This window comes from Macrosteles quadrilineatus, unplaced genomic scaffold, assembly GCF_028750875.1.
Source record: "Macrosteles quadrilineatus isolate MER2022 unplaced genomic scaffold, UCM_ALF_1.0 Scaffold_1__1_contigs__length_201487025, whole genome shotgun sequence".
NCBI lineage: Eukaryota > Metazoa > Arthropoda > Insecta > Hemiptera > Cicadellidae > Macrosteles > Macrosteles quadrilineatus.
Genome location: NW_026542594.1, coordinates 189,355,488 through 189,370,334, shown reverse-complemented (window position 1 = coordinate 189,370,334; position 14,847 = coordinate 189,355,488). Strand labels below are relative to the sequence as shown.

Below are 14,847 nucleotides of genomic sequence, written 5' to 3'. Positions count from 1 at the left end.
ATCGCACAGAAACCTGCATACTGCACAACTCATGTTGGTCCTAAATTCTTAGGGCAGTCTTAACACAATGCTTGAATGTTAACACAGAGAACACAGAGTATGCAATGTAAAAAACGAACTAAGAGAACAAAACAAAACATTTATTCGTTCACAAGATGTGAACAATAGATAGATTTTATTTCTCTGACAATACGGTGTAATTATTTTAACAACCAGTTTCTCGCAAACGGAATCCAGTGTTTTATGTCCGCCCCATCTGGAATTGGGCTTCGTTTCTTCGTGATGTAGAACGGGAACAGGACTCCGTGTTTCTGTTTTTCGTCCACGTACAACTTGATGACCTTAGTGTTCGAGCGCCAGTTAGTTTCCTGTTTCGTCAGGTCTATATTTTTTACTCGGGCGTATTCCACGATATACTCGTTCAGCTGTCTTTGATGAACCGCCATGTCTCCGTTGATAGTAAGCCTGTAAGAACGTTGGGTTTGTTTTACGTTTTAAAAACATACAAAATCCTATGTTTCAACATGCCACTTGGAGTAGCTGCTTATAAATACTTGGCACGATATGGGTAGAGCCTTAGTCAATTGCTTTTTATATGCTACACTTATGCATATATATATATATATAAATATATATATATCGTACTTTATCGAAGCATTCAAATATGAAACCTCACAAGTTAACACCAAGAATGGTGAATATAAATTACCCCACAGTTAAAACAAAAATATAGATAACTTTTAAATAACATCGCAACAGCAAAACTGCAGACTAAGCGAATTCCCATTTTCCTGATAAGATCTCCACTGTAATAATCCCTTCGACATGTTAGATTTATCACCAATTTAGATAATATTAGGTTTGGTGAGTACAGAGGTTGGCTGCCACAAGGAATGTTGTAATTGTGTAAAGGTTACGATCATGCTACCCTGAGTGCTGCCTGACCGCCGCACCTATACAAACCCTTATTGAGCGCGTCTGTCCACACAGGAGTACGGACTGGGCCCCATACATCAGCACTCAACAGCTTTCTGCAACTGGACCGAGGACCAAACCTAGTGGCCTTGTCCGCTTACGGAAGTTCTGGTTCCGCAAGCTAAGCTAACTGACAATCATGACACAGAAGTACTTGTTGGCACGAATGGTCTGGACTTCGACAACCTCCATTCAAAGAGGGACCAAATATTGCCAATCCACTTTTTGGTGACAATCACGATCTTGGTTTTGCTCAGAGTGGTTGGTACGTTATTGATGGTACGTAATTTAGTTTAATTTCAGCTAGGCAGTACGCTACGTGCAGCTATCGAAGCTACAAGGTCATCTGCGTTCACAGGCATTCCACACGGCAAGAGCCTGTCACTGATGACATCATAGGTGAGGTCATAGATGGTCCAAACCGATTATGGACCCTTGTGTGACATCACAAGTGACATCATCTTCCGCGGGCCTTCCGTAGTGTCACTGTTCAGGGGGTAGCCCTCTAAGATAGCATGTATGGTGGTACAAAAGCAAGAGTAATTAACAGTGACAATTTTAAGGATGCCTTGTTATTGTGAGCTGCATTATCAAAGTTTGACTGTAGCAAGTAGAAATGTTAAACAAAAAGCAACCTACCTCCAGCTACTGTTAACCCAATAGAAGGTGGCTCCAAATGCCTTCATTCCGGAAGACGAGCCGAAGAGCTGTAGGAGGATCATTGTGAGTACGTTGTAGACGACGTATCGCGTCATTCGGTTCTGGATCAGCCTCCTCTGGTTGTGCAACGCGCGGTTGTAAGCGATCAGTTGTTTGTCGGGTACGTCAGTGAGGTCGGTCGGAATGTAGATCGGTTTGAGAGGCTCTCTCGCCCTCTTGGACAGGCCAAGTCTGTGAGCAAAATGTGATTATGGTTATACTTGATTTCAAATTCGGTACCAATCTTTATGAACTGAAAGTGACATTAATAGGTAGTAAAAACTCGGTAGATCTAATGTAGAATTAGTAATTTTCACTTGATAACGGGAAGAGATAATCCACTCCCAGAAACGTTTTACACACGACACGTTGAGTCCAATTTAGTAGTAACATTTCAGAACTAACGTCATTATAAATTTTTAAAACTCTCTCGATCCAAGACACCCGGTTGCTAATAAATGTATATGTAAAAATTATTGTGTATTCATTTATATTAAACCCCATTAAAAATTCCAATGTTCTGGATAACTCGACAACTCCCTAACTCAACAACTAGGTAGTTATTGAGTCTGGGTCTACAAATTGTCGAGTTATTGAGATTTCACTGTAGATTTGCACACATTACGGGTTCAAATATTACTGACAACTCAATATAACTACAAAGACCAAACACTCGCAATAGGTTTAACTGTGTAACCGTAATATTCACCTGCAAGAAAACAATTAATTTCTGTCTTTATTGTTCCAATAATGGGAATATCGTTTTCAATATTCACCTTACATTGAATGACTCACAGTCCCATGATATTTTCTATGTTCATTGTTTTGGTATGTTAAAATCAACTCTGAGAAACGTTTGCTGACGTTTTCGATCTTGAAAGTCACCCCGATGTAGCGGGAATTTATAAGTATGTTTTCAGTAAAAATTAGTAAAACTAACAAAACTAGTGTTTGTCCAACCACACCTGAAATGACTTCGTACTTTGTCGTTCTATGCATACAATGCGTAACTTAAAACTTAAAGAATCTCCTTTTAACCTAAAGCCTTGTTACCAACACTACAACCAAACGACGTGTTATTGAATAATCTTAGTCAGATTCAAGTGTTTACTTATCCATAGCAGTAATCATCATATCAGGTGGAGGCCCAAAATCCGGCATGAGATGGTCAGCGTTGACCCCCGACTCGGTCTTGGTAAGAGCGCCATTTTTATCAGTAGAGGCAGCTGTTTTGTCAGCAGAATCAGCTGTTTTGTCAGTAGTGTCAGCTGGTTTACTGGCAGATCCATCATTAGGTCCTTCAGCTTGCACCACAGCAATTACTACCGCGACTATAAAAACTTTATGGAAGAGGTTCTGCAATAAAATACATTTTAAGTTAATTTAAGACGGAACACAAAAACAAAGACCTATGTAACAAAAACAACTAAGATCACTGTTCAAAATGTGATCTACTCAGTGTTTATTCCAAAATAAGGTTATACCGTAGAGAAGTAGTATAAACAGAGTCAAAAAGGCTGTGAGAGGCTGTTGCGCGGGTCCTCTAGTTTACATATATCCCGCAGTGTATTTTATGTTTATTCTCTATTGCTATACCATCAAAATGGAAGGTATTAAAGATGTAATAACGATTGAAGTAAATGTTGGACATGGCAAAAAATAGAAAACTCTTTTCATGGATAAAATAAGCCGTAAAGAATACACTTATGTAGTTCTTTAATGTTTCAATACACATTGCAAAGCTGCGCAAAGGTAATTTATGGTTGATTGATATACAGGTTAAATTGCAGTTAAGATTCTCTGTGTATTAAAAAGGTATTTATTCTGGTGTAAATTGTAAATTAGATGTATTTTATATGTATTATGAGCTTAGTTATACATATTTATCTTAAGTCTTTTAATCATTTCTAGGCAATATCTAGGTTTGTATGGAAATCTAACATAAATGGTTTTGGTAATGCAAATATTGTCAAGCGGTGTCAGACAAAAACCTTTTTGGGTAATAATAATTAATACAAAAGTACCTAATCCTAAGTAGGTCTAAATATCTTTGAAAAAACTTAAAGGTCAAAGTCCAAAATTGCATTGATACCAATTTAAAACATACATAACTTTTTTTCTACCTTAATAATTGATTATTTAGCTTAGAATTTCAAACTTAAACAGGTCAAAATAGAATTTGCACTACATAATCATAATATTCGTCATATTCTAGCATTAAAATAACTTAATATCCACCTTTTATCTTAAAACAATAATAAAAGTACTTACCAAAGCCATGATAGAGTTAGCTCCAGCGTATAGGTTTTATGGAACAGATCGTCAAAATGACGGTTAATTGGTGTTTCAAACATCTGTTATGGTAATTTAGTTGTCAAAACGAAGTGACTTATATGTTTTCATACGTCGCAACATCATATCCATACTAGCTGAAATGTGTAGCATTAAATATGGTAAAAGTATTTTGCTACTAACTTATAATACTAGTATATTGGTTGGGAATCGCCCCAGTAAGTTACTGTACTAAGAAGGTGGTCGATATTTTAAAACTATTATTCGGGTAATGATTTAGATTTACAACTTCACAAATGATTATAAAATGTATATAGTCTATAAATCTTTAGACGTATTGATTCGTGTTCTTAACTATTGTGACCTAAAATATGTCTTAAAACTATTTAGTCGTCGAATGGTTTTTGCCAAATTAAAAGCAGTTGTTAATTTTGTTACCACGTCTCTATCGGATGGTTGGATGTTATCTTACTATAAAGACGACCTTATAACTAATATGAAATATGTATGTATGAACAAATACATAAAAATTGGAACATGTTTTATATTTTTTTTAGTTAAAGGCAATTAAGCACTCATTGGTCTCATAGTACCAAAACATGAGTGTTATCTTAGTTTTTATTACTAATTTTATTTTTATGACCATAGAACTAAGTTTAAGTTCATGAACTACTATATAAATTGACTAAAAAACATAAATCTTTGCACCAACGGGTTATGTTATAGATAAGTCGTTAACCTGTGTCATAGACCAGCCAACACAAGTGGACTTGTCATACCAATAAAGCTGGTTTTTGTGTCTAGTTCATGTTGGTGAGGTTACACTCAACAAAAGAAGGGATAAATTGGGAAACCTTAGACTTGGATAATGATTTTATTTAAACTTTAAATAATTGAAAAGCTATGAAACCAACTAAACTGGAACAATCACTATTATTTTACAAGCAACAGATTGTAAACAAAACACGACCTCTACCGGATGGAACTAACAATAAAATTGTCTTCAGCTAAGAATGAGAAAACTGTACTGAGAGAATGTTTTATCTATCCCCATCGCAGAGTATATCTTTGTTGATTTAACTCTTGATGTATTTAAGTAGTCCTTAAGACATGAAACCACATTACTTTGTTCTTTACAATTCATAAAATTATCGCTCTGTCCTCCAATGACAAACGAGGACCAATATTAATCTAGTTGCATAACTCGATCATCCATTTCCAATCACATTCGTCAATCCATTTGCTAGATGAGGGACCGGATTAGAGCGAGTCGTTCTGCATACGGAGTAGACTCGTCCGTAAACGCGTCACGTAGCCTTCTCACTCTACCAACTCGCTCTAGTTCAGTCTAGTCCGTGACAGGTGGACTCCCACGTGGGTTGTGTGTTGTCAAATTATTGTGACAGGTTGTAAAGTTTTAGAAGCGTAATTAAACATTGTTTTACTGTTTTCAAAGACAGAATGATGAAGTTTAAAGTTCAAAGCCTTGAAATAGTGTTTGTTGGGAAATGCGATAGGAGGTTTTTAAGTTAATCAACTAATTTAATTGTTTAAATACAAAACTGGACGGTTTCATCGACGTGTTATGCAGATAGATTGCGTTCTATTATTACGAACAATATGGATAAACTAATAGATTTACTTACCTTTGAATTGGATATGACTCACTATTTATTCTACTAACAATACAGATACAACATTTCGAACATGAAAATCATAAGGAGGTATATTTATGGTAGAAAAATATAAATGTAAATTCAAACGGATGTTGTTTTTAGCCTCTGCAAAAGTGAGTTGTTGAGTTTACAATGTATTTGATTTTTAATAGTTTACCAAATATGAACACATTCTTATAAAACACAATGTGGGTATCAGAAGTGGTAAATAATGAGAAGTAAATCTAGTTTTATGAGACACAAAAATTAAATTTATCCTTACCCCAATTATATTTTATTTTATCTGAGTTTTCACGTTACAAAAAATACACAAGGTGCTATAATTTTATTTATTGAACTTCCTTACTTAAGTTTAACAGTGTCTAGTAAATATATAGACGTTATATATATTTTTACGCCTTTTAAGCCCCATTAGAGTTTTTTTTGGAACTGCTAAGAGAATTATGTTTTGAGAACTGGTAAATCAGAAACACTGGTGTATACAATACCTCAAACTTAACCCGTTCTTCATATTTTTTGTAAACGTATCCCTCAAATTTAGGTTAAGCTACTTAAGTATTATTAGATAATATAGTACAGGTGTTCCAAACAATGAGACTTTATGTATTATATTTAGTGTAAAAGATGTATCAAATGCAAATCCTAGAAAGAGATTATTATCATTAACAGAATTTTATTTATTACCCTTTCCATCCGACATCTTGTTAGGCTAGTAAGTTTAATTTTGTCTTTTAACTTTGTGGATTATGTAACTTGATGCCTTTTTCCTTGCAGTTTCTAGCACTTTAGCACACACTATTGAGCATTAAGAGTGTCCTTCTTTTGTAGAAGGGTTAATATGGTGCCTCGAATAGCAGATCTCTTTGATGCATTGTTAGGGACCAGACCCCTCAGGCCCTAGTCAGACAGTACAAAGTGCAGAGGTCGGGCTCTGCACTGCAAAGGGGACCCCTCGTGTGTCAGGATTTCTGGTACTGTAGACAAATGGAGGCTGGTCCTCCAAGAACCGGGGTAGAGGTTATGTCCCTGAGGGCTGGATTCTGGTTATTCCAGCCCGTCCATTGCCGTACGAGGCACTGGCAAACATTTTATGGATACTCTGACTTCAGAAAGCACGGAGGGTTTGCTTGGCAAGCAGTCAGAAGTTGTGGTGTTTCAGTGGAGAAGTTGTGTCCCTAAGTTACCCCCTCGGACAACGCAAATAATATTTTTTTGGGGTGACTGTCTACCCCACCGTTGCCAGGATTCAAGTCTGGGCAATGGATGTTGGAGTCGAACATGAACGAAATATAAATATACAATAGAAGTACTGAGAGTCTATTATGTACCTTTATTGCTCACTAAGATGTGCCCTTTCTTTAGACATGATTAGTTATTCAAAGTCTAATGAAAAAATACAACTGCATCCAGTTTCTAGCCATAAAAGATGCACAGCGACCTAATGCTAGAAACACTATAACGACTCTTTTAGAACATAAAGTTATCATAAACAATCCACATGAATAATCCACACACGTGGAATGGAAGGGAAAAGAAACAAATCCACTGCCACAACAGTAGAGTAAAGTTGGTCATTCTACAATATGAGATCATCACTCGCCCGTCCTCTTAATGTCCACAACGATCACATTGTGTACAACTCGCCTCATACAATACAGCCGCACTCACAATACACAATACAACTCTTTTTAGTATTGTTTGTTGTCGTGGTTCTGACGTATTTTCTATCCTTTAATTTCTCAAACAGTGTACACGCTTTGTCGTTTGTCCGGAGCAAAATGTACGCTTTTAGGAAGTAATTTTGAAATGTGGATTGGATTGAATGTGAGGGGGTTCGGGGTTGTTCACGTAAAACTAGTTTGTTTTTGGAATAATGGTTAAGCTTAATTGTATCTTTTGCTGGGTTTATAAACAGGCTGAGTAGCTGAGTGGTTATAGTGTAGACGAGTAGAAAATAAAAACAAATTTCTACCAGTGAAGTCTTAGCTATGAGGTCTTAGGCAGAAACAAATGTACACAGATCATCTCACTCCGTTCTATAGACTCATACTTCACTCAAATTCGGGTTAAAATACACACCTAAGGGACGTTTACATCTCAATTGATAATCCCAAAAATCTCCAGTGTCTTTAATCTATATGTGATAATCCCTTTATCCATTGCTTTCAATCCCTGTAGGCTGTAGGCTCTATAACCAGATCCCTAAAAATGATTGGTGGGGGAAAATTACACTCTATAAGTAAACTGTAGTGTTTTAAAAGTTAATAATACATAGTAAACTATCTTTGGTAGACATGGTCAGTTGTAGCGAATTTTCCATACAGGGAATGCTATTACCGTAGGTCTCATATGGTGAGACCTGTTCCCAGGACCGATTTACTTGTTTGTCTTGAGGTCCCCAGAGGCTAAAAACAACATCCGTTTAAATTCACATACGTTTTTCATTTTTCCACTATAAATAACCGTAAGTATTTTCTTAATTATATGATTTTCATTTTCGAAATATTGTATCTGTATTGTTAGTAGAATAAATAGTGGGTCATATCTAATTCAAAGGTAAATAAATCTATTAGTTTATCCATATTGTAAGAAAAATTAACGGAACACTTACTGCATAACACATCTACAATCTAAAATAAACCGCACGCTTTGTTTTTAAACACTCAAATTAATTACTTAAAACACCTTACTACCGCATTCAACTCAAACAAACACTACTGTGCACTATTCCAAGACACCCTGTAACTTTACTTGACCCTGTATTCGGAAACAGTTTGAAACGTTTAATTACACTTCCAAAACTTTACAGCCTCTCACAATAATATGACAACACACAACCCACGTGGGGTCCACCAGTCACGGACTGGACTGAACTAGAGCGAGTTGGTAGAGTGAGAAGGCTACGTGACGCGTTTACGGACGAGTCTACTCCGTATGCAGAACGACTCGCTCTAATCCGGTCCCTCATCTAGCAAATGGATTGACAAATGCGATTGGAAATGGATGCTCAAGTTATGCAACTAGATTAATATTGGTCCTAGTTTGTCATTGGAGGACAGAGCGTTTACATTATTAAATGTAAAAGGACAAAGTAATCATGTGGTTTCATGTCTCAAGGACTACTTACATTGAGAGTTAAATGAACAAATATATACTCTGCGAGTGGGAGTACAGGCATAGATAAAACATTCAGTAGATTTCTCATCCTTATGGAACAGCTAAAAACAATTTTATTGTTAGTTCCGTCCGGTGCACTGCAGAGGTCATGTTTTGTTTACAATTTGTTTATTGTCATTTAAAACCTCGTTTAACCAAATAAAACTATCTAATAACAATAACTCGTTCCCTAGTTATATAACAACGTTAACGCACAAATCATGAAATTAACTTTAAAATCATAGAAACAAAATTTCGTCGACCCTAGCGATTAGTTTCACCAACATGAACGGGGCAAGAAAAACCAGCCTCAAAATTTACAATGGCATGAAAAGTACAGTTTTGTTGTTTGGTCTACGGTACAGGTTCATTTTGTATCCATACCAACATATCGTTACCATTTCTGAATAAAGTATTAAAGTACCCCGACGGTACAAATCTTTAATGTATTTTTAGTTGAGTTGTTAATTAAATGAAAAAATTTCTTTATTTAAGAGGCGAAGATAGGACTAGCAAGTCCTCCACCACTTAATTTCTTAAACATAAAGAAAACTAGGTATCCGCTTTATATTTATAAATCAAATTAAATAATCTAATGTACCATATTATAAACATGATGAACAGATCCATAAAAAATTAAAATTTATTTAAGTATTTTAATGAGTTTATACTTAGTTCTATGTGATCATAAAACACATTTAGTATTTAAACCTAAGAGTGCCAAAATAGCACTCATGTTTTGTTACTATGAGGCCTATGTTATTAGCCCACTTTTAACTAAATAAATATAAAAAAAATTTTAATTTATTTATGGATTTGTTCATAGTGTTTTCCCATGTTAGTTATAAAATCGTCTTTATAGTAAGATCACATCTATATGTTAGAGACACGTGGTGACAAAAGTAACCACTGTTTTTAATTGGGCAAAACATAACATCATACGACTAAATAGCTACGACATATTTTTTTTCATAATAGTTGAGAACACAAATCAACTATATAATCATCATAAGTCTCAATATTTACCTACCATATCCAGTTTATAATCATTTGTGAAGTTGTAAATCTAAATCATTACCCGAATAATAGTTTTAAAATATCGACCATCTCCTTTAGTCTAGTAACTTACAGGTGTGATTCCCAACCTGTATATGTTAGTAGGGGAGATATTTCGACCAAATTCATACAATGAGTATTACATATGTTAATAGAACGATACTTTTACCATAATGCTACACATTTCAGCTAGTATGGATATGATGTTGCGACGTATGAAAATCATATAAGTCACTTCGTTTTGACAACTAAATTACCATAACAGATGTTTGAAACACCAATTAACCGTCATTTTGACGATCTGTTCCATAAAACCTATACGCTGGAGCTAACTCTATCATGGCTTTGGTAAGTACCTTTAGTTTTATTATTGTTGTAGGATAAAAAGGTGGATTTTAAGATACTTAAATGATAGAATATTATGATTATGTAGTGCAAATTCTATTTTGACCTGTTTAAGTTTGAAATTCGAAGCCAAAAATCAATTATTAATAGATAAAAATTTATATTCGATATATATACAAGCAAATATCTAGATGATTAAAAGACTTAAGATAAATATTTTTATCTAAGCTTATAAAACATATCAAATACATCCAAGCTAAAATTTACACCAGATAAATACACCTTTTTAAAACACAGAGAACCTTAGCTGAAATTTAACCTGTACATCACAACAATTACCAAATAAATAAACCAAAAATAAATAAATGAATAATAAATAAATAAATTATCAACCACAAATAAACTTTGCGCAGCATTGCAATGTGTGTTGGAACATTTGAAAAACTACATAAGTACATTCTTTACGGCTTACAAAGACCATTGCGTTGTTTTATAGGCAAAAACAACACAAGAAAAGTGTCTTTTATTTTTTGCAATGTCCAAAATTTACCATTTTAATACCATCCATTTTGATGGTATAACGGAGAATTTACATTGTTTTTTTTTACATTGATACACTGCGGGACATATGTAAACTAGAGGACCCGCGCAACAGCCTTCCCATTGCCTTTTTAACTCATCTGTTTATATTACTTACCTGTGGTATAAAATTATTTCGGAATAAATATTGAGTAGATCATATTTTTAATAATGATCTTAGTTGTTTTTGTTTCATAGGTTTTTGTTTTGGTTGATGCTACGTTTAAATCCAGTTAAAATGTATTTTATTGCAGAGCCTCTTCCATAAAGTTTTTATAGTCGCGGTAGTAATTGCTGTGGTGCAAGCTGAAGGAACTGAGAATAATGCACCTTCCAGTAAACCAGCTGATTCTACTGACAAAACAGCTGATTCTACTGACAAAACAGCTGTCTCTACTGATAAAACTAGCGCTCTTACCAAGACCAAGTCGGGTGTCAACGCTGAACAACTCATACCGGAGCCGGATTATGGGCCTCCAAATGAAATGATGATTACTGCTATGGATAAGTAAACACTTGAATCTGGCTAAGATTATTCAATAGAAAACCCCGTATTGTTGTAGGGCTCTAATTTAAAAGGAGATTCTTTAAGTTTTCAGTTACACGTGGTGTGCATAGAACGACTAAGTCATTTCAGGGGTGGTTGGACAAACACTAGTTTTGTTATTTTTACTCTTTTTTTTACTAAAAACATACTCATAAGTTCCCGCAACATCGGGGTGACTTTCAAGATCGAAAACGTCAGCGAACGTTTCTTACAGTTGATTTTAACATACCAAAACAATGAACTTAGAAAATATCATGGGACTCTGAGTCATTCATTGTATAGTGAATATTGAAAACGATATTCCCTTTATTGGAACAAATAAGAAATTAATTATTTTCTTGCAGGCGAATATCACGGTTACACAGTTAAAACTGCTTCGAGTGTTTGATCTTTGTAGTAATATTCACTATAGTGCGTTCAAACAGCCGTGGCACCTGAGGGATTAGGAGGCCCCAAGGGTTTCCATAGGGTGTCCTAATCCGTCAGGTGCCACGGCTGTTTGAACGAAGTATAGTCAGTAATATTTGCACCCCTTAATATGTGAAAGTCTATAGTGAAATCTTGTTACTCGACAATTTGTGGACCCAGACACGAGTTGTCCAGAACATTTAAGTTTGAAAATGGGTTTTTTATATAAAATAATACACAATAATTTTACATATACATTTATTTCTTACATGGGTGTTTAAATATTGAGTAAACAATCTGCAAATAAATGTCGAATATTCAACAATAATTAAACCTAATTACCATTAAAAAATTGCTTGCAAAGTCAAACGCACTCAAAACAAAGCCTAAACGTGTGCCCTGTCAGGTTTTTGACTGTCGACCGGGTGTCTTGGATCAACAGAGTTTTTAAAATTCATAATGACGTTAGTTCTGAAATGTTACTACTAAATTGGAACGTGTCTTGTGTTTCAAACTGCACAACGTTTCTGGAGGTGGATCAACTCTTTCCGTAAGTCAAAATTACTACTACATTAGATCCACCAAGTTAGTGAGTTTTACTACCTATTAATGTAACTTTCAGTTCATAAAGATTGGTACTGGATTTGAAATCAAGTATAAACATAATAACCTTTTTTCACAGACTTGGCCTGTCCAAGAAGGCAAGAGAGCCTCTCAAACCGATCTACATTCCGACCGACCTCACTGACGTACCCGACAAACAGCTGATCGCTTACAACCGCGCGTTGTACAACCAGAGGAGGCTGATCCAGAACCGAATGACGCGATACGTAGTCTACAAAATACTCACCGTGATCCTCCTACAATTCTTCGGCTCTGTTCACGCAGTCAAGGCTTTTGGAGCCACCTTCTATTGGGTCAACAATGGCTGGAGGTAGGTTGTTTTTTGTTTAACATTTCTACTTGTAGGTAACAAATACGTAGGTTCTATTTGTAGGGAACAAATACGTACCATCAACGTACCAACCGCTCTGAGCAAAACCAAAATCGTGAATCTCACCAAAAGGTGAAATAGCAATATTTTATGCCTCTGAGATTGGAGGATGTCGAAGTCCAGACTATTCGTGCCAAGTACTTTTCTATCATGGTTGTCAGTAAGCTTAGCTTGCCGAGCCAGATTTCCGTAAGCGGATAAGGCCACTAAGGTTTTTTCCTTAGCCGGTATGGACAATGTTGGAGGTCTTCGGTCCAGTCCGTACACCTGTACGGTGCTGAAGTGTGGGCAGACGCGTTAAATAAGGGTTTGTATAGGTGCGGCATCAGGCAGCACTCAGAGTAGCATGATCGGAACACTTACACAATTACAAAATTCCTTGTGGCAGCCAACCTAAACTCACCAAACCTATTGTTATCTAAATGGGTAAAAAATCTAACATGTTGAAGGGATTATTACAGTGGAGATAAATAAATAAATAAAATTGCCTTTATTCATCCGATTAGGGAAATGGGAATACGCTTAGTCTTCAGGTTTGCTGCGATGGTATTTAAAAAGTTATTTATTTTTTGTTTCAACTGTGGGTAATTCAATTCTGTACTTTATATTCAGCCTTTTTGGTCTTAGCTTGTGAGGTTTCATATTTGGATGCTTCGATGAAGTACTGTTTGTATAAGTGTAGCATATAAGAAGCATTGACTTATATTGTGCCAATTTCGTGCCAAGTATTTATAAGCGGCTACTCCAAGTGAGTTGCATGTTGAAACATAGGATTTGTATGTTTTTAAAACGTAATTAATCAGCCCCAACGTTCTTACAGGTTTACTATCAACGGAGACATGGCGGTTCATCAAAGACAGCTGAACGAGTATATCATAGAATACGCCCGAGTAAAAAATATAGACCTGACGAAAACGGAAACTAACTGGCGCTCGAACACTAGGGTCATCAAGTTGTACGTGGACGAAGCAAAGACACACGGAGTCCTGTTCCCGTTCTACATCACGAAAAAACGAATCCCAATTCCAGATGCGGCGGACATAAGATACTGGATTCCGTTTGCGAGAAACTGGTTGTTAAAATAATTACACCGTATTGTCAGAGAAATAAAATCTATCTACCTTGTTCACATCTTGTGAAGAACTAATTGTTTTGTTTTGTTCTCCAATTGCGTTTTTTTACTATGTACATTCTGTGTTCGCTATCTTAACATTCAAGGATTGTGTTAAGAATCGGCAGGACCCTCGGCCATCTTGGGTTTTTTGCCCATGACAGCAATGTTAATGGTTGAAGCATATTATTACGGCACACACACACACACACACACACACATTTGCATAGTTACGATTGTTTATTAAGGTAAACTGTTGAATAATGCCTTTTTTTAACTATTGAAACCGTGGATGTGATGTGATAATGAAATAAATACAAAATAAACTCCAACATTACAATATTTTGACACAAAATATTCTTACACTTCAGGTAATCTACTATTTTTGAAATAGATCTTCCAATTATTATTATTTTTTTAAATGATAGCACCCACAATGTTAGGAACCTAATGACAAAGCGTGTAGACTGTTTGAGAAATTAAAGGATAGAAAATACGTCAGAGCGACGGCAACAAACAATACTAAAAAGAGTTTTATTGTGTATTGTGAGAGTGCGGCTGTATTGTATGAGGCGGGTTTGTATTGTACACAATGTGATCGTTGTGGACATTAAGAGGACGGGCGAGTGATGATCTCATATTGTAGAATGACCAACTTTACTCTACTGTTGTGGCAGTGGATTTGTTTCTTTTCTCTTCCACTCCACGTGTGTGGATTATTCATGTGGATTGTTTATGATAACTTTATGTTCTAAAAGAGTAATTATAGTGTTTCTAGCATTAGGTTGCTGTGGATTTTTCATGGTTAGGAACTGGCCAGATGTATTTTATCGTTAGACTTTGAAACTAGGTAATCCTGACTAAAGAAAGGGCACATCTTAGTGAGCAATAAAGGTACATAATAGACTCTCAATACTTCTATTTTATATTTATATTTTGTTCATATTAAGCCTAAACTAAAGTCTAAGTACCCCCCCTGCAGCAAACCAGCAGACTAAGAAAATTTCGA

At 35.6% G+C, this 14,847-nt stretch overlaps 2 protein-coding genes across 2 annotated transcripts; one reads left to right on the top strand and one right to left on the bottom strand.

Annotated features, from left to right (window-relative positions):
- Nucleotides 1-119: 119 nt before the first annotated feature.
- On the bottom strand, nt 120-4,048 carry LOC128983369 (uncharacterized). Its single transcript, XM_054402629.1, has 4 exons — nt 3,946-4,048; nt 2,786-3,030; nt 1,615-1,866; nt 120-465 (listed from the first exon to the last, which is right to left on the bottom strand). The coding sequence occupies exons 1-4, from the start codon at nt 3,952-3,954 to the stop codon at nt 201-203; spliced, it is 771 nt and encodes a 256-aa protein (XP_054258604.1). The 5' UTR covers nt 3,955-4,048; the 3' UTR covers nt 120-200.
- A 6,106-nt stretch (nt 4,049-10,154) lies between these two features.
- LOC128983374 (uncharacterized) lies at nt 10,155-13,843 on the top strand. The gene is made up of 4 exons (XM_054402635.1): nt 10,155-10,202; nt 11,033-11,286; nt 12,416-12,667; nt 13,548-13,843. Exons 1-4 carry the CDS (start codon nt 10,194-10,196, stop codon nt 13,810-13,812), a joined length of 780 nt encoding a protein of 259 aa, XP_054258610.1. The 5' UTR covers nt 10,155-10,193; the 3' UTR covers nt 13,813-13,843.
- The last annotated feature ends 1,004 nt before the right edge of the window (nt 13,844-14,847 follow it).

Bases quoted from the DNA above. Each gene is read 5' to 3' on its own strand.
- LOC128983374 (XM_054402635.1), top strand. The intron at 11,287-12,415 runs GTAAACACTTGA...CTTTTTTCACAG, and splicing joins ATGATTACTGCTATGGATAA to ACTTGGCCTGTCCAAGAAGG. The intron at 12,668-13,547 runs GTAGGTTGTTTT...ACGTTCTTACAG, and splicing joins TGGGTCAACAATGGCTGGAG to GTTTACTATCAACGGAGACA.
- LOC128983369 (XM_054402629.1), bottom strand. The intron at 1,867-2,785 runs GTAAACACTTGA...TTTTGCTCACAG, and splicing joins ATGATTACTGCTATGGATAA to ACTTGGCCTGTCCAAGAGGG. The intron at 466-1,614 runs GTAGGTTGCTTT...ACGTTCTTACAG, and splicing joins TGGGTTAACAGTAGCTGGAG to GCTTACTATCAACGGAGACA.